This window comes from Oncorhynchus mykiss, chromosome 23 (assembly GCF_013265735.2).
Source record: "Oncorhynchus mykiss isolate Arlee chromosome 23, USDA_OmykA_1.1, whole genome shotgun sequence".
Lineage (NCBI taxonomy): Eukaryota > Metazoa > Chordata > Actinopteri > Salmoniformes > Salmonidae > Oncorhynchus > Oncorhynchus mykiss.
In genome coordinates this window covers 12,329,709-12,349,534 of record NC_048587.1, presented here as the reverse complement: position 1 = coordinate 12,349,534, position 19,826 = coordinate 12,329,709, and the positions used below count along the sequence as shown (strand labels likewise).

The window sequence follows — 19,826 nt, the reverse complement described above, 5'->3', positions numbered from 1 at the left end:
TAGCATTAATTGTTAAGAGGTTATTTTGTCTTTTTCAACTTTGTGTTGCATTTTCGGGGTCACGACTATCTTATCCCACGCTGCACCTGTGGTCCGTTTTAGTCTGATATGTTATTTCTTAACTCAAATGCTTTATGCCCTCGGATAAAAAGGGGGCCTTTACATCAGGCTGACACACTCTCTGGGTTCCCTGGGGCGTGGCTATGTACGAGGCAAGGTATCACAACTTACTATGATCTTCTTAGAGAACTAAAATCCCAATCTTATTGTCACAATAACGTTATATTTATCCTGGATATTTTCCACACAACGTAAAGCATGTAACATGATATACACAGTATGAAAACTCTTCAAGTTACAGTGTTTTTGTTATAACGTCTTCATGAAACTTTTAATGGCATCACAAAATAGACATTCATTTTCCATATTCCATCTCTCATCATTCCCAATATTCGGATGTTGAAATATATTGTCCCAGTGTCCATGGTTTGATGTTGTAGTTTTGGTCGGCAAACTCTTCATAAGACACAAAGACATCACCCAAAATAGGCCCCAAAAGAAATCGTCTGCTGCCTATGGTTTATGATCAACGTGAGGTGTCATAAAACCCCCACATCCATCCCTATCCCCCTTTGCGGTAGAGAGAGAGAGAGCTCTGTGGAGTTTATCCACTGAAGCCTGAACTTTTGGATCCTCACAGGTGAGTCATGACACCTGATTGTCCATTCCATTTTGTCCATTTTACCTTGACCTGTCCTGTTTTTAGGATATAGTGTTTGTTAACATGTCAATGCATTTTTTATTTCATTGGGAACCATTTAGGTTAGGCTATTTGATTTGAGAAACGTGCATGATGTAAAAAAGTGTCCATCTCGTTACATTGTACATGTCATCTATATCTGCTACATGATTTATGTAAGATAATTTTTTTACGGGAACGTTGGTGTAGCGCACCAGCGATGAATCTCTCCAACAGCACCTTGGAGAGGCGCACTGGGAATGGACAAGCAAAACATTTTGAGCCAGTCGTCACTGCTTATCACAAGGGCAGATTCAGCGCTCACCTTAAAAGCCCAAATGCCAATTTTTGAGATAAATTGTTATTGTTTTTGGGCAGAATTATGTGAGGTTTTATGTGTTGTTGGAGGTGCGTCTTAAACAGTTTAGCTTGTCAATCTGCCGCCATAGGCAGCCGACTAATCCTGACCAATGGGCAGGCCGGCCATGTTCACAGAGATTAAGTGGCCCCTACGTGTGGGGAATCTGATTGGTTGTTTACTACACACCTCCTTGTGATTGGTGGATTGTAACTCACCACGGCCAAAACTTGGTCTGCATGGCTAGTGGCTAATGTTAGCCAGCATCTAACTCAGAATAGATTCTCCATATGACATTGAGAAAGAGTGTATTGTGGGTAGTTTTTAAGAGAAGTTAATAAATATGTAAAAACACAAACATAACTGTGTTTGGATATAGTTATAGGTAAACAGATCGTGACTACAACTAAGTTACTTCCGAGAGGCTCCCGAGTTGCACAGCAGTCTAAAGCAGTCTAAGCATCACTATGGACCCTGGTTCGATCCCAGGCTGTATCCCAACCGGCCGTGATCAGGAGTCCAATAGGGCGGTGCACAATTGGCCAAGCGTAGTCCAGGTTAGGCTGGGATAGGCCGTCATTTTAAAATAAGAATTTGTTCTTAACTCAGTTGCCTAGTTAAATAAAGGTTAAATAAAAATTGTAAAAACGTAATCTTTGACCACACTGTGTTGTTACTTTGCTGAGTAAAAACTCTTTAATAGAATAGAATGTTACAAGGTGTATCGTCGTAGTGAGGAGACCAAAGTGCAGTGTGATGTGAATACATCCTTTTAATGATAGATGAAAACAAACACGAAGTACACTAAACAAACAAAATGACCATGACCGCTATAAATACTGAGTGCAAACATGCAACATCACATAGACAATAACCCACGAACCACAATACAAAACAGGCTACCTAAATATGGTTCCCAATCAGAGACAACAACAAACACCTGTCACTGATTGAGAACCATATCAGGCCAAAACACATAGAAATAGACAAACTAGACATACAACATAGAATGCCCACTCATATCACACCCTGACCAAACAAAACATAGAAACAAACAATGCAAATAATGGTCAGTGTGACAGTGTATGACAACATAGTGTCACGATCGTTATATAAATAATCAGACCAAGGCGCAGCGTGAGTATAGTTCCACATTTTATTGATTGTGAAACTTCAAAAAAACAACAAAGAAATAACGAACGTGAAAATACGTAGCGCACATACAAAAACAATATCCCACATCGCAGGTGGGAAAAGGAACACAATAAGTATGATCCCCAATTAGAGGCAATGATTATCAGCTGCCGCCAATTGGGAACCATACACATACACCAACATATAAACACAATACCTAGAACCCCCCTAGTCACGCCCTGACCTAAAACACCATAGAGAACCCAGAGGACCTAAAACACCATAGAAAACTCTCTATATGTCTCTATATGTCAGGGGTATTTCAGGTTATTTCATGATCATGACATATTTATAGGGTATATGAGGGAGAGCTGATTTCAGGGGTCGAGAGGGGACGACTTTCCTGTTACCAGTGGTTTAAGGACAGACTGACACAGACAATGCACACACACACACACACACACACACACACACACACACACACACACACACACACACACACACACACACACACACACACACACACACACACACACACACACACACACACACACACACACACACACGGTAAATCCAGAATACGTGTTAAGCAGTGGTCAGGTTGGTAAGGATGATTGAGAGATAAGTTCTAACAGCCCGTTCATACCAAGGACAGTTACAGATACAGACCCAACTCTAGACCTCTGGGAACACCAAACCAGACATGTAATCTAAAAGCAATCACTCAATTATTCATTCACTCACTCACTCCCTCCCTCACTCGCACACATGTACACACACATTCTCTCTTTCTCTCTCTTTCTCTCACTCACTTTGTCCCCCCTATCCAACCTCTTTTATTTCTTTGTGAACCACCACCCAATCAAATCTTCTCTCTTTCGCTTTACCACTCCTTTCTGTAAACTGCTGTTGTTCCTGTCAGTGCACAGAGGCGTGTGGTCCTGCTCTATGAGACACATCTGTGTTAGAATTGATCCTCTTTCAAATACTAAATCTTAGCTTGATTGAGCTCGTCTGGCAGTGGGATAGTCCCAAAAGTACTGTACAAACCCTGTCCACCTGACAAGCTCAAACAAACGTGCGAAGAAAACAAATACTATTTGATAACAGGTCTGTTAAATCCAAGTATGTCTCTTTTGCTACAAAAAACTTGACAGAACTACATGTAATTTACAAAATAAGGATTTTTTTTTGTTTGTTACACAGCTGTGCATGGTGCAATGTTTCATCCTTGGTGTGTGTGTCCCTCTTTCTGTTATAGCATCCCCTCACAATTCCATGTCTAATGCCCCATACGTTGAACAACCCCCTGATAAGAGAATTTTGTTCTCCAGGTTCATAACTTTAATTGTGATTACTCAGTCTGCTATATCAGGATTTGTAAGATACTGATAGAAATGAAAACAGACAGAGGCCCAGTCTACCACAGTTAAATGTTTATTCATGGAACGTTCTAAAGTCAAGAATACAAAATAATTCATTTTATACACACTTCACACGCCCACACATTCACACAGCCATACACACACACACACACACACACAAACAGACGTACATACACACATACTCACACACACATTCACACAAACAGACGCACACACATGTCCTGCTACGCACACACTGTCTGTCTCACTACCCAGCCGACAGAGATAGTGACCTTGTCCTTGAGATGTACTCCCCGTTGTCACGCCCTGACCGTAGATTGCTTTATAGGTTTCTATTTTCAGTTTGGTCAGAATGTGATGTGGGTGGGTATTCTATGTTGTAGGTCTAGAATTTATTTTTCTATGTGTTTGGCCTGGTATGGCTCTCAATCAGAGGCAGTTGTCCATCGTTGTCTCTGATTGAGAGCCATACTTAGGTAGCCTGTTTTCCCATTTTGAGTTGTGGGTGATTATTTTCCTTTTCAGTGTTTTCACCATACGGGACTGTTTCGGGTTTCCTTTATTATTTTGTTTGTTTGTATTCAGTGTTCAGTTTATTAAAGGCATCATGAACATGTACCACTCTGCGCTTTGGTCCACTCCTTCTTCCACCAACAAAAATCCTTACACCCGTTCTCTTCCAAATCTCTAGTCAGGTCGGCACCAAGCTCAGACAGTCTGTGTTTAAAATACCATAAAGACATTGTTTTACCCTAATTCTGACTAGGACTACACATTTATTGATTATGATTTGATACATTCTAATCAATTCCATACAATTATATGTTTCAGGGCGGAATATTCTAATCATTAAATTAACAGACAATTCTCACCTATCACCCCCCCACAATTTTTTTTTAACAAGTGCTGTTTGTGTCACACACACAACACTCACACACACATATGCACACAGTTTGCAACAGAGTAATATAGTTTGCAGTAGCTAATGTAGTTTACATCAGTAGATGATGCAATTTATGTTAGTTTCTCTGACCCTTATACGGCCCTTATACGGCTCTGAGAGGCTTGAGGTATAGAACTCTTTCTCTGAGCTCTGTAAGGACAGGAACATAACAGGGAGACAGAATATCAAGATCGCTTAGCAGGCCTTGCTATAAAACCCGTACTGCCTTAATACCAAAATACTACTAGTAACCTGAATGGCCCATAGGGCAGGAGTCTATATCCTGTTTCTGTAGTGTGAGGCAGCTTGGATAGGACGCTAGTTTATCACAGGGCCTTACCCTAATCCATCTCCTTAATGCTGAGTGCCAAGCAGAGAGGCATTGGGGTCCAATTTTTTAAAGTATTTAATAAGACTCAGCCAGGGTTGATTCAACTGGGATAATTCTAACCCCTAACCTTCAAATCTTATTTTACCTTTATTTAACCAGGCAAGTCAGTTAAGAACAAATTCTTATTTTCAATGACGGCCTGGGAACAGTGGGTTAACTGCCTGTTCAGGGGCAGAACAACAGATTTGTACCTTGTCGGCTCGGGGGTTTGAACTCACAACCTTCCGGTTAGTAGTCCAACGCTCTAACCACTAGGCTACCCTGCCGCCCCTTAGGGCAGACACTCTTAACCACAAGGCTACTTGTGGTTACTAAGTTACCAAGTACTACTGGTTTGTTTTCAAATCAGGAGGAGCCCATCTCTTTGCGCAGCTGGTCACACTAGAGAGTCAAGTCCCTCAGCTCCTGCTACAGTTTCTGGTTTCCAACCCTAGATTCAGATGAACCTCTATGGGCCACTGCTTATACACACAGACCACCCAAACTTAAACATGTACAGTCTACACACCATACATCTAACCCCAACCCATTCCCCAAACACTCAATAAACGTATAAGCCTGCCCAGAAAACAAATGCACTGACCAGACACTACAGACCTCCTGGAGAGGGGGAGAACTGGAGTTATACCAATGTCAATATCCTCCTGGTAGTTCATCCACCTACTCCATCTCCTTCATTTTCAGCATACTAGACAGTCAGGCAGGCTCTACAGAGGAACAAGGTTTTAACCAAACAGACAACCAATTCTGGCCAAGTCTAAACCCAGGCAGTCCATTTGCCATTGCGAGAAACTAGCCTCCAATGTCCTTATTAACCCAGCAAGCAGTAAGGAAAGTTGGGCTGGGGTAACTGGGTGGGGTAGTAGCGCAGTGTTACATTTCCATTCCCCCTCCCAGCTCCTGTGGGCTGCAGAAGATAGCTGAGCTGCTTGATCTGGGGCAGCTAGGAGCTGCAGAAGGAGCCCTTGTTCTTATTATAGAGCTGGTGGCCAAAAACGACAGGCTGGAGACACGTTAACGGTAACTCCTGACCCTCCTTTTAGCTAACCCAGATCAGGTGACAGACCAGGAGAATTGGGATTGACACCAGCTCTAAAGCAGCCTAACACTCAGACTCATAGACCAGAGAGAGTGTTTTTTTTCCCCCAGTGGCTTGGAGTGGGTACGGTTTAAGTTGAGGTCTACTTGTGGTTTACTTATGATCTGGTTGAAGGTATATGATGGCATGTCCGAAAGTTACTTTGTTACCATCTAGCTCTGGTATGAAATGTTGCAATAACTCCATACTAATATCAGGTCTCTCTCACTCTCCCTCCCACCCCCGTTCCCCGACCCCCCACCATCTCACTCTAGCACTCCCTTTTTCGGCAACCAGAATGCATGACGTCATTTGGGAACAGCTTTCACATGCAGTGGGGTAACGGTGTGCGTGCGTGTGTGCGTGTGAGTGTGATGAGAAGCCGTCTGTGCCCACCAATCCTATTAACAGATGTATCTCGTGCAGTCAGTCATTGGCTGAGATCTCGAACTGTGATTTCTCCTGTCACGATTTTCGGTGTTCGTCTCACAATCGCGGACAAGGTGCTGACACCGCGCATTGCAGACCGTCCACACTGGAATACGCACTCCAGGAGTGGAACTAAAGAAGAAAAAGGCATTTTGTTTGTCAATTTTTATTGTCGGGTAAAGACGGCGGAGGAATAGAGCAGGATTTTACCAGCGGGGTGTTGGAGCTGCAGCAGCCGTGTTTCAGATCTCTTTGAGCGGGCTAACAGCTGTAACCATGCCAGTGTTCCACACGAAGACCATCGAGGGCATCCTTGAGCCGGTGGCCCAGCAGATCTCCCACCTGGTCATTATGCACGAGGACGGGGAGGTGGACGGGAAGGCCATCCCGGATCTGACCGGGCCGGTGGCCGTGGTAAAAGCAGCGGTCAGTAACCTTGTCAGGGTAAGTGCGTCTCCCTCTCTCCTCACAACTCAGTTTGGTGTAGTGATTTTGTAATGTACTGGATGGTAATGAACCGAGAGGAGTTTGTGCAGCAGAATGAAACGGGAGTGTTGTTATTGTTTGTTGTAGTGGTAAACACTTTGTTACAGGGACAATCTAGACAGGCACTGCTGTCACTGTGGACTGGTCAAATGGGGTTAGGGCAGCATCCATTCATGTTGAATAAACCTTCATCTGTAGCAGAAAGAAGGTAGTGTAAAACAGTGTAATAGTATTGCCATAATAAATGGCATGTCATACAGTAGTGTACATTTGGAAGAATCTTATCTCTGGAAAACTGAGCTAGTAACAGAATAGCCTAACCTTTCAGCACATGTGCATGGCAGTGTACACTGTGGTGTGGTGTGTGTGTGTGGGAATGTGCATGTGCACGTGTGTGTGTCTCCCCTCTTGGAGTGAGTCTATTAGACTTGAGGATTCTGCTGGTTTCCCTCACAGGAAACAGCATTAAGAATGCCCCCTCTTTCTTTCTCTCTCTCTGTCGCTCATTTGCTCTCTCTCTCTCTCTCTCTCACTATTTCCTTCCCCCTCACTCTCGCTCTCTCTCCTCTGTAATAAACAGAGTCATGTCTGGTTGTTTTCAGTGAGACAGCAACAGTGGTGTAGTGTTGCCTGGAGAAGTGCATATATTCTAATTTTGCAAAATGATTCCCAAAACGGCCCTCCAAAGGAAAAATGCTCTGTGAAAAAAGTTATATGAGAAACCGTGTCATACACTCTGAATTACCTTAAATAAAAAATTCCACATTGGTAATTCACAGTCACGTCAACCCATGTTGTACTGTGCAAGTAGGCTAATTGAAGGTATATTATTGAAACAGATAAATGAGGCTGTGAACTGAGTCGGAAATACTTCGTGTTTCAGATTTGTTCATTTTTTCACATTTTTTTGCTCTCAAAGTCAGACTTTTTAATAGAAAACAAGAAATTGGATGTTGTAAGTCATAACTTGCCCTGTTAGATCTACCCCCCCCTTTTTTGAAAATTCTGTTAAAAATCGCGCAACTTTTCAGCGTCCTGCTACTCATGCCAGGAATATAGTATATGCATATGATTAGTATGTGTGGATAGAAAACACTCTGAAGTTTATAAAACTGGTTAAATCACGGCTGTGACTATAACAGAGCGTGTGTTTCATTGAAAAACGCAAGAAAAACTGCTCTCTGAAAGCAAAAAATAATTTCCATAAGTCACTTCCACCAGTTGTTAAAGGAGAACAGAATTTAATGGAAATTTGCCTGCACTTCATACAAATTCCGCACGATGGCGCCATTGTACTAATTTTCAATCGAATTAATTGTTGGAAAATCCATCTGTCTGACCCCAAGTTTTCCAGTCTTCACCCGGATGCAGTTCAAGGAGAGATCAGATTGCATTGTTTTTGAAGTGAGGACCTATTGAAGAGACATCGCCCTGTAATCGTTTTGATAGATTATAAACGTTTACTAATACCTAAAGTTGGATTACAAAAGGATTTCGAAGTGTTTTGTGAAAGTTTATCGTCGACTTTTTTAATTTTAAAAAATTACGCAGCGTTTAAAAACGATGAATTTTTCTGAATGACACTACTTCTATACAAAGCTATTTTGGGTATATATGGACCGATTTAAACGAAAAAAAGACCCAATAGTGATGTTTATGGGGCATATAGGAGTGCCAAGAAAGAAGCTCGTCTAAGGTAATGAATGTTTTATATTTTATTTCTGCGTTTTGGGTAGCGCCGTCTATCGCAAAATCTGTTGTTTACGTGTCGAGCTGGCATTTTGGGGGGTGCATGCTATCAGATAATAGCTTCTGATGCTTTCGCCGAAAAGCATTTTAAAAATCTGACTTGCTGGCTAGGTTCACAACGAGTGTAGCTTTAATTTAATACCCTGCTTGTGAATTTTGATCAAGGTTTGAGTTTTAACGAGTACATTTAGCATTTAGCGTAGCGCATTTGCATTTCCAGGTGCCTACTTGGGACATGTGCGTCTCAAGTAGATTCAAGAAGTTAAACCTCATCAGGAGATCAATTTTGAGGTCTTGTGCAGTTACCCTTTAATTCAAGTGTGCAGGCACCTAGCTCTGTTTGTATGGTGGTGTTTCTGTAGCACATGAGAGGGAGTTTGCAAAACAAATAGCCACTGGATTGATGCAAATAATCATATCATTCTGCCTGGTAGGCATAGGCTACTCTGTGTCGAGTTTACATGTAATTTAGAAGGCTTTGGGAAAGCCTCTCCATCTACCAGATATGGTTAGGCCTATCATTAGCATCACTATACTTTACCTGTTCCTTAATTGTTTGAAATCTGAACTTTTTCTACATGTTATGAGGCATGTCTTACCTTGCTTCAATGTAGCCTATAGCCAAAATCCCACCATGGAAATGTAAAGGCAATTATTTTATAAGCACTTCCTCATATGCATTCTCCTGCTCTATTGATTTTCTTACAACTTTGGTTCATTGTGTAGCACCCAAAAGCATTATCCTAGTCATATTAGCAACCCATGATAGTTATTGCATATTTAGATCTTCCCTCTTTCTAAATTTCAAACAGATATTTCCTTCCCTTTCCATGAATCCGCTTGCATGTGCAGTGCGCATTTTAGAACAGTGTTTTCCCTTAAATTGCATTTGGAAACATTCGCGCATACACCTACTGCTATGTGCACATTTCTGCAACTAAAATGTGAAGAAATAATAGTTTATAAAAATAAATAAAGCGAGTCGCACGCATATCTACAGTTTTCTATGACAATCTCAGGCTACATTGACATTTTAACACTGTAAAATCAGGGAAAGGGAATACATTCATACATTAATTCATGTATTTTATAGCTTACAGTTTATTCGCCTTTTGTCAGCACATCTACACAAAATAATTTTCTCTGCGGTTGCGCCAGCTCATGCTTTTTTAAAGAAGTAATAGTTTACAACATTTTAAGCTAACCATTCTGATCTGTTCCATCAGCCTTATTAATTGGTATGGCGTTTACCTCCACTACACTACTTTGATACACACCATGGGGATTAAGTAGTGAATATATGCAATACCCACTGAAAAATAAATGGGCTTACGTCATATAAGTGTACCCTCCACTACACCACTGGACAGCAACACAGAGACTGGCAGAGAGCAGGCTGGGATAGTGTAATGAAGACGCTGAGGGTCGAGAAGCAGGTGCATGTGGTACGTTTAATAAAGCAACAAACATGGAACAAGACAACATAGCAGTGCACATAAACAATACTGACTGTGGAAAGAAGCTAAGGGAATTCCAGATATAGGGGAGGTAATAAATGAGGTAATGGAGTCCAGGTGTTCCTCATGATGAAGTGCAGGTGCGCGTAATGATTGGTGCCAGGTGTGTGTAATGATGGATGTCAGGACCGCTGGATAGTATACTGGCAATGTCGAACATTGGAGGGGAGGAGCTGTAGATGTGACAGAATTTGGAAAATCTATCCACAACCACCAAAATGGTGGTGAAATCGTCAGAGGAGGGGAGATCAGTAACAAAGTCATGGATAGATGAGAAGTGGAAGGAGTTTCCCTGCTGGAGTGTTAAAGGGGGATTTGGTTTGGGCACATACGGAATAGGAGTTGACATAGTGAGAGACGGCTCCACACCAACCTACGAGGACCACCCTTGAGGAGAGAGTTGAGAGAAGTGGGGACGGAGCTGGTTCCTGATGAAACAGCAGTAGATGTAAACCCCAAAACTGTTGTAATCTCTTTATGGTGGTTGGGACTGGCCATGACCTGACCACATCTACCCTCTTGACGTCCAACCTCACTCCCTGTGGGCTGATTTGGTAGCCTAAGAAGGAAACAGTCTTCTGATGAAACTGGCACTTCTCAGCCTTGACGAACAGGTGGTTAGCCAGGAGGGGTCCCAGGACTGCTCAAACTTTCAGGGTAGCCAAGTAGACCAGGATGTGTTTGATATACACAACCACCTGGCATCCGAGCATGTCCCTGAACACCTCATTATCAAAGGCCTGGAACACTGACGGAGCATTGGCTAAGCCAAATGTCATCACCAAGTAATCGTAGTGACCAGACATCGTGCTGAAAGCCGTCTTCCATTCATCCCCTTCGCGGATGAGAATGTATGCACTCTGCAGGTCCAGTTTGGTAAAGAACTGGGGCCCGCGGAGCCAACGGGAGAGGATCATTTCGTTGAGTGGGAGTAGTCGTGACAGATAGGGCTGACATTCACTTCTCTCTGGTATGTGTGTGTGTGTGTGTGGAAAGGTGTTTGTGTGCATTTGTGCCTGCCTGCGTGTGTGCATGCACACACGTGTGTATTCCAAGAAAAGTCTCAATTGGAGACACTGACACCAGAGACCTTTCCTTTTCAGCAGGGTGTTCCCAGAGTTGAGGTTTACGGCTATCTAGGGTTGAGAGCGAATCATTTATAAATGTGGTTTGTTATGGTTACAGTAATATCAGAACATATTCTAGTGCCTCATTGAGTGTAGCTCCCAGAGGCTGTGTAACCTGTTGTCACTGTCACAGTCAATGTTGACAGTGGAGATCCAGGTCAGATAGATACTGCTCTTTGCCTAATTGACAGTTATTAGGCTAAAGTGGAGTGATCAATACACTCAACTGATCCTAGGTCAGATCCAGACTATTCTATGCTTCATGGACTGTTTTTACAGTGGAGTAATAGTACACAGTTTTTAGGTCAGCTTCTACTCTTTATGCACTGTTACTACTGTGGAGAGAGGGCTCAATACATTACAAAGATCCAAGGTCAGCTAGATACTGCAACGAACCTAATTGGACAGTTATTACTGTGTGGAGTTAGTGATACATTACACTAGGATATTTAAATACCTAACGCGACAATGCTAATCCCTAACCAAATTTAAATCATAGTTCAGTTATCACAAAACTACCACTAACAGGTCCCGATCATCATCATAAAGGCTAAATATAAATTAAACAAATACCTAACGCAACAATGCTGTAAGTAGGAGGAGAGGCTGTAAGTATGCATCTTTCAAATTATTTTCCACAAATATAAAGCTCTCTGCACGTCATCGCCATTAACAGTTGAAAACATTTCAGCGAGTGAGACAGGGAAGCGTCAGCAGCAAAGTCCTATATGGCAATATTTTGAAAAGTTAAATGAGAAGGGGATGAAATGCTAACTGGAATATATGAACATGCTGTCATACATCACTGCAACGAGCCATCACATTGATGAGAAGTGGGACATGAAGTCCCATCTATTGACAACTGAGAACATGGAGGAGAGGCACACAACAGAACCTAAAATGGCCTCCCGAGTGGTGGAGTGGTCTACTAGAGTTCCTGGTTCGAGTCCAGGTTCTGTCGCAGCTGGCCACGACAGGGAAGACACATGGGGTGGCGAACAATTGGCCTAGAGTCGTCCAGGTTAGGGGAGGGTTTGGCCGGCAGGGATGTTCTTGTCCCATTGCGCACTATTGACTCCTGTGGCGGGCCAGGCACAATGCACGCTGATATGGTCGCCAGGTACAATGCCGGGTTAAGCAGGCATTGTGTCAAGAAGCAGTGCGGCTTGGCTGGGTTGCGTTTCGGAGGACACACAGTTCTCGACCTTCGCCTCTTCTGACTCCATACGGGAGTTGCAGCGATGGACTGTAACGACCAATTGGATACCACGAAATTGGCATTAATAACATCATTGCTGAGTGGGTGGGGAACAGCAGTAAGGTGAGCTGTGTCTGGTAGGTAGTCATGAGTGCAGTAGATTGAACTGCATTGCCCCCTCGTAGTCATACGCAGGACCATATCTGCATTGTGAATTCATAATATTTTTTAAAAATAAAAATAATGGTAGTTTATATATTTAAATTGTATTTTACATTTGTCACCTTACACTGACACTACCTGTCTGGAGTCGACAATTTTTGTATTTTTTTTAATTTCACCTTGATTTAACCAGGTAAGCTAGTTGATAACAAGTTCTCATTTGTAACTGCGACCTGGCCAAGATAAAGCAAAGCAGCGTGACACAGACAACAACACAGAGTTACACATGGAGTAATCAATAAACAAGCCAATAACACAATAAACAAGTCAATGACACAGTAGAAAAAATAAAGTCTATATACAGTGTGTGCAAAAGGCATGAGAAGGTAGGCAATAAATAGGCCATAGGAGCGAATAATTACAATTTAGCAGATTAACGCTGGAGTGATAAATGAGGAGATAATGATGTGCAAGTAGAGATACTGGTGTGCAAAAGAGCAGAAAAGTAAATAAAACAGTATGGGGATGAGGTAGGTAGATTGGGTGGGCTATTTACAGACGGACTATGTACAGCTGCAGCAATCGGTTAGCTACTCAAGAAAGTTGATGTTTAAATTTGGTGAGGGAAATAAGAGTCTCCAACTTCAGCGATTTTTGCAATTCGTTCCAGTAACTGAGAACTGGAAGGAAAGGCGGCCAAATGGGGTGTTGGCTTTGGGGATGATCAGTGAGATATACCTGCTGGAACGTGTGCTACCGGTGGGTGTTGTTATCGTGACCAGTGAACTGAGATAAGGCGGAGCTTTACTTAGCATAGACTTATAGAGTACCTGGAGCCAGTGGGTCTGGCGACGAATATATAGCGAGGGCCAGCCGACTAGAGCATACAGGTCGCAGTGGTGGGTGGTATAAGGTGATTTGGTAACAAAACGGATGGCACTGTGATAGACTGCATCCAGTTTGATGAGTAGAGTGTTGGCAGCTATTTTGTAGATGACATCGCCGAAGTCGAGGTTCGGTTGGATAGTCAGTTTTACTTGGGTAAATTTGGCGGCGTGAGTGAAGGATGCTTTGTTGCGAAATAGAAAGCTGATTCTAGATTTGATTTTGGATTGGAGATGTTTAATATGAGTCTGGAAGGAGAGTTTACAGCCAGGCACCTAGGTATTTATAGTTGTCCACATATTCTAGGTCGGAACCCTCCAGGGTGGTGATGCTAGTCGGGCGGGCGGGTGCGGGCAGCGAACGGTTGAAAAGCATGCTTTTGGTTTTACTAGCGTTTTAATTAAGAGCAGTTGGAGGCCACGGAAGGAGTGTTGTATGGCATTGAAGCTTATTTGAAGGTTAGTTAACACAGTGTCCAAGGAAGGGCCAGAAGTATACAGGATGGTGTCGTCTGCGTAGAGGTGGATCAGGGAATTGCCCGCAGCAAGAGCGACATCATTGATATATACAGAGAAAAAAGTCGGCCCGAGAATTGAACCATGTGGTACCCCCATAGAGACTGCCAGAGGTCTGGACAACATGCCCTCCACACTGAACTCTGTCTGCAAAGTAGTTGGTAAACCAGGGATTCGAAATGGTCAGTGATCTGTTTATTAACTTGGCTTTCAAAGACTTTAGATAGGCAGGACAGGATGGATATAGGTCTGTAACAGTTTGGGTCTAGGGTGTCACCCCCTTTGAAGAGGGGGATGCTGCGGCAGCTTACCAATCTTTAGGGATCTCAGACGATACGAAAGAGAGAGAGGTTAAACAGGCTGGTAATAGAGGTTGCAACAATGGCGGCGGATAGTTTTAGAAAGAGAGGGTCCAGATTGTCTAGCCCAGCTGATTTGTACGGGTCCAGGTTTTGCAGCTCTTTCAGAACATCTGCTGTCTGGATTTGGGTGAAGGAGAAGCTGGGGAGGCTTGGGCGAGTAGCTGTGGCGGAGGCGGAGCTGTTGGCTGGGGTTGGAGTAGCCAGGAGGAAGGCATGGCCAGCCATTGAGAAATGCTTGTTGAAATTTTCGATTATCATGGATTTATCAGTGGTGACCGTGTTATCTAGCCTCAGTGCAGTGGGCAGCTGGGAGGAGGTGCTCTTGTTCTCCATGGACTTTACAGTGTCCCAAAACGTTTTGGAGTTAGAGCTACAGGATGCGAATTTCTGCTTGAAAAAGCTAGCCTTTGCTTTCCTGACTGACTGCGTGTATTGGTTCCTGACTTCCCTGAACAGTTGCATATCTTGGGGACTATTCAATGCTATTGCAGTCCACCACAGGATGTTTTTGTGCTGGTCAAAGGAGTCAGGCCTGGAGTGAACCAAGGGCTATATCTGTTCTTGGCATGGTTATCTAAGATGGTGGGGAAATTACTTTTAAAGAATGACCAGGCATCCTCGACTGACGGGATGAGGTCAATATCCTTCCAGGATACCCGGGCCAAGTCGATTAGAAAGGCCTGCTCGCAGAAGTGTTTTAGGGAGCGTTTGACAGTGATGAGGGGTGGTCGTTTGACCGCGGGCCCATAGCGGACACAGGCAATGAGGCAGTGATCGCTGAGATCCTGATTGAAAACAGCAGAGGTGTATTTGGAGGGGGGAAGTTGGTCAGGATAATGTCTATGAGGGTGTCCATGTTTACGGAGTTAGGTTTGTACCTGGTGGGCTCCTTGATGATTTGTGTGAGATTGAGGGCATCTATCTTAGATTGTAGGACTGCCGGGGTGTTAAGCATATCCCAGTCTAGGTCACCTAACAGAACAAACTCTGAAGCTAGATGGGGGGCGATCAAATCACAAATGGTGTCCAGGGCACAGCTGGGAGCGGAGGGCAGTCGATAGCAGGCGGTAACAGTGAGAGACTTATTTCTGGAGAGGTTAATTTTTAAAATTAGAAGTTCAAACTGTTTGGGTATAGACCTGGAAGGTTTGACAGAACTTTGCAGGCTATCTCTGTAGTAGATTGCAACTCCTCCTCCTTTGGCAGTTCTATCTTGGCGGAAAATGTTGTACCTGGAAATGGAAATATCAGAATTGTTGGTGGCCTTCCTAAGCCAGGATTCAGACACGGCAAGGACATCAGGGTTGGCGGAGTGTGCTAAAGCAGTGAGAAAAACAAACTTAGGGAGGAGGCTTCTGATGCTGACATGTATGAAACCAAGGTTTTTTCGATCACAGAAGTCAAAAAATGAGAGTGCCTGGGGACATGCAGGGCCTGGGTTTACCTCCACATCACCCGAGGAACAGAGAGGAGTAGGATGAGGGTACGGCTAAAGGCTATCAAAACTGGTCGCCTAGAGCATTGGGGACAAAGAATAAAAGGAGCAGATTTCTGGGCGTGGTAGAATAGATTCAGGGCATAATGTGCAGACGGGTATGGTTTGGTGCAGGTACAGCGGAGGTAAGCCCAGGCACTGAGTGATGATAAGAGAGGTTGTATCTCTGGATAAGCTGGTTAAAATGGGTGAGGTCACCGCATGTGTGGGAGGTGGGACAAAGGAGGTATCAGAGGTATAATGAGTGGAACTAGGGGCTCCATTGTAAACTAAAACAATGATAACTAACCTAAACAACAGTATACAAGGCATATTGACATATGAGAGAGACATACAGCAAGGCATAAAGTAACCACAGGTGTTAATTTGGAGAGCTAGCTAATACAACAACAAGTGAGACAACAACAGCTAATCAGCTAAAACAACAACAGGTAAAATGGCGATGAATGGGCAGAGAGGGTCGGTACTACACACAGAGCCTGAGTTCACGGCTGGGGCCGATAGATGAACAAAATAAAATAAAATAAAATAAACAGAATGGACTACCGTGATTAATGAACAGTCCAGCGGGCATCAGCTATGTAGCCAAGTGATCATAGGGTCCAGGGGGCAGCAATAGATGGAACAGGGAAGCCGCGGAGTAGTCACTACTATGCTAGCATGTGGGCGACACAGCGTTTAAAGTTAGTAGCCCGGGGCTTGTAGACGCGTCTGCTCCTACGTCCGACGGAGGCCGGTTGAAGGCACAGCGGATGGAGTATTCGTCGGCAGACCTGTCTTGGTGGTGTGGAGGGGCGCCGTGTCGACTAAGGATCCAAGCCAGATGGCGAAAGAGATATTATAGTTGTTGTAATTTACTTTTCTATCCGGGAGATGCGCCTGATTCACGGCTAACCGGGGCAGGGGCGTTAGCCACTATAGCCACTCGGTAGCAGCGGTGATCCAGTGCCAAGGTCTAGAGCTTGCGGCAAGGATCCGGTGGAGTAGTGTGTTATAACCGTGTCTGGGTGGAGTCCGGGTGAACAACTGAGTAGGCCGGGAGGTGGGCCTCAGGGATAGCTTCGGTACTGGGTAACTTAGTCGGTGCTAGCTAGCTGTGAAGATCAGGAGAATGGTCCAGGGATTACGGCAGGAATACGGCGTTGTAGTGGAGAGACAGTCCGTTACTGGTAGGCTGGCGAGTAATTATCCAAGCTAAAAAAAGGGCTGGTACCTGTGCAGAAGGTAAAGGCCGCTAGCAGTGGCTAACAATGACTAAATAGCTTGTAGCTAATTAGCTGGTTAGCTTCTGATGGCTAGGTGGTTCTTGCTATAAGGTCTAGAAATTAAAAATAATAGCGGTTCCGTATCACATTGGGTGTGGCAGGTTACCGGAAGGTATAATTGAACTAAAATGGAGAAGAGATTGAAAATAAAATTGAAATATATACAAAAAAATATGAAAAATACAAAAGTACACAAGAGGACAAAGAAAACACATCTGCACTGCTACACCATCTTGGAAGAATGAAGAGTGGGACTTCCACAACTCCCTGTCCTCCATTGCAGATACAATCTCCTCCTCCTCCAGTCCCGTGTCACATTTGTGCTGGTCCAAATATGCAATCTCTCGCCTGTCTCTGCGAGTTGGAACCATGCAGTGGTTGCTAGAGGATCAGTTCACTTGCTGGAGTGTCCTTCTGCCTGTAAACATGTGCATTATGGCATGTTACTGTGGAATGATCAATACATTGATTACACTGATTCTAGGTTAGCTAGAGAGTGTTCTGTCCTAACTGGACTGTTACTACTGCGGAAAGCAGGGATTTCTGTCAGCAACTACAGAACTAAAGTTGACCAAAATTGACTAAACAGTAATATTTTATTTACATACATATATTGTTTACCTCAGGGATGGGTAACTTCGATGGGGGTGGAGGCACTCATCATAAGGGGCCGCAGTGTACCCACATCCATACCCACACATGCAGTCTGAGCCAGCCCTAGCCTTTTGGGTGCCCTAAGCAAAACAATTGAGTTGCCTCCCTTTTGACAGCAGAAAGAAATAATCTATGTTTTAGTTAATTTCCTGTAATTCTACACATTTTGCCATGGGGCGTAGAGAAAGTGTTGCAGTTTTAAAGCAAGTCTGCAGCAATTCTACACATTTTGCCATGTGGTAGAAAGAAGATTTAGCAATTTTAGAACAAATTTCATACAATTATACTCAATTTGCTATGGGGTGGAGAGAGAAATTTGTGGTTTTGCAGATCATTTCCTGCAATTCTACACATTCTGCCATAGGGTGGAGAGAAATGTTTGCAGATTTTAATGATATCTGAGTGAGAGTGACTAACAAAATCAATGGGGGCTTCCCGGTCGGTAATTTGACCATGAATACAACAAGTTTGGATAGCTGGTTAGACTAATTTAACAATCTAAATTTTTTTAGCTGACATGAGATAATTGAGTGACTTGTCAGAGACTGACATAAGAAAAAGACTGCTGATGCACAACCAAATCCCGAAATTGCATGTTGTGTTCAACTATTCTAGTTGACCTGCAGTTGTCCATCCCTGGTTTACATGATCTTGGCAACTCCTTGACAACAGATGGTTCATTACCCTTACGAGAAACTTGTATTTTGCGACATGTGGAAGGGGTTTGATGGGTTTAGATTTTTTTTGGAGGGACACACATATACACCACTGACTAAGTTAAATAATATTGAGTTTCCTTTCCAATCTGAGGGTTGCTCAGTGTTTATTGACCCTTGGGTACACGCCTCCTCCCACAGTACGGAGCAGGCTAATGCTAAATCCCAAAACCACTCAACATTAATTATATATTAAAATGGCTAATTGACGCTAAAGGCACTCGGTGTGTTTGTGTCCATGCCGTTCCTGTGGTCCTGGGGTCAAGCAAAATTAAGACAATTTATACAATTTTAAAACATTACAATACATTCATAGATTTCCCTACTCCACCACTACCACATATCTACATTACTAAATCCATGTGTATGTATGTATGTTGTGTGTGTGTGTGTGTGTCTGTGCCAATGTTTGTGTTGCTTCACAGTCCCCGCTGTTCCATAAGGTGTTTTTTAAGTCAAATTTCAGTTTATTGATGTGGAATAGAGTTCCATGTAGTCATGGCTCTATGTAGTAATGTGTGCCTCCCATAGTTTGTTCTGGGACTGTGAAGAGACTTCTTGTGGCATGTCTTGTGGGGTATGCATTGGTGTCCGAGCTGTGTGCCAGTATTTTAGACAGACAGCTCGGTGCATTCAACATGTCAATACCTCTCATAAATAAAAGTAGTGATGAAGTCAATCTCTCCTCCACTTTCAGCCAGAAGAGATTGACATACATATTATTAATATTAGCTCCCTGTGTACATCCAAGGGCCATCCGTGCTGCCCTGTTCTGAGCCAATTGCAATTTGCAAGTTTTGTTGCACCTGACCACATGACTGAACAGTAGTCAAGGTGTGACAAAACTAGGGCCTGCAGGACCTGCCTTGCTGATAGTGTTGTTAAGAAGGCAGAGCATCACTATTATAGACAGACTTCTCCCCATCTTAGCTACTAATGCATCAAATGTTTTGACCATGACAGTTTACAATCTAATGTTACTCCAAGCAGTTTAGTCATCTCAACTTGCTCAATTTCCACATTATTTATTACCAGATTTAGTTGAGGTTTAGGCTTTAGTGAGTGTTTTGTTCCAAATACAATGCTTTTAGTTTTATAAATATTTAGGGTTAGACTGTTAACTTATTCCTTGCCACCTGTTCTGAAATGAGCTGCAGCTCTTTATTGAATGTGGCAGTCATTTCAGTCGCTGTAGTAGCTGACGTGTATAGTGTTGAGTCATCCGCATACATAGAAAC

At 43.3% G+C, this 19,826-nt stretch overlaps 1 protein-coding gene across 14 annotated transcripts in view; it reads left to right on the top strand.

The window, feature by feature from the left end:
- The first annotated feature begins 6,412 nt into the window (after positions 1 to 6,412).
- The window catches only part of LOC110502227 (vinculin), a 57,493-nt gene continuing 44,079 nt past the window's right edge, over positions 6,413 to 19,826 (top strand). For 4 of the 14 annotated variants that reach the window (XM_021580091.1, XM_021580088.1, XM_021580090.1 and 1 more), the window contains exon 1: positions 6,734 to 6,901. In XM_021580091.1, the coding sequence (XP_021435766.1) occupies positions 6,734 to 6,901 (168 nt within the window). Of the gene's footprint in view, positions 6,902 to 19,826 lie in introns of all 14 variants that reach the window. The other 10 variants (XM_036959982.1, XM_021580095.2, XM_036959983.1 and 7 more) reach the window with 7 other exon arrangements.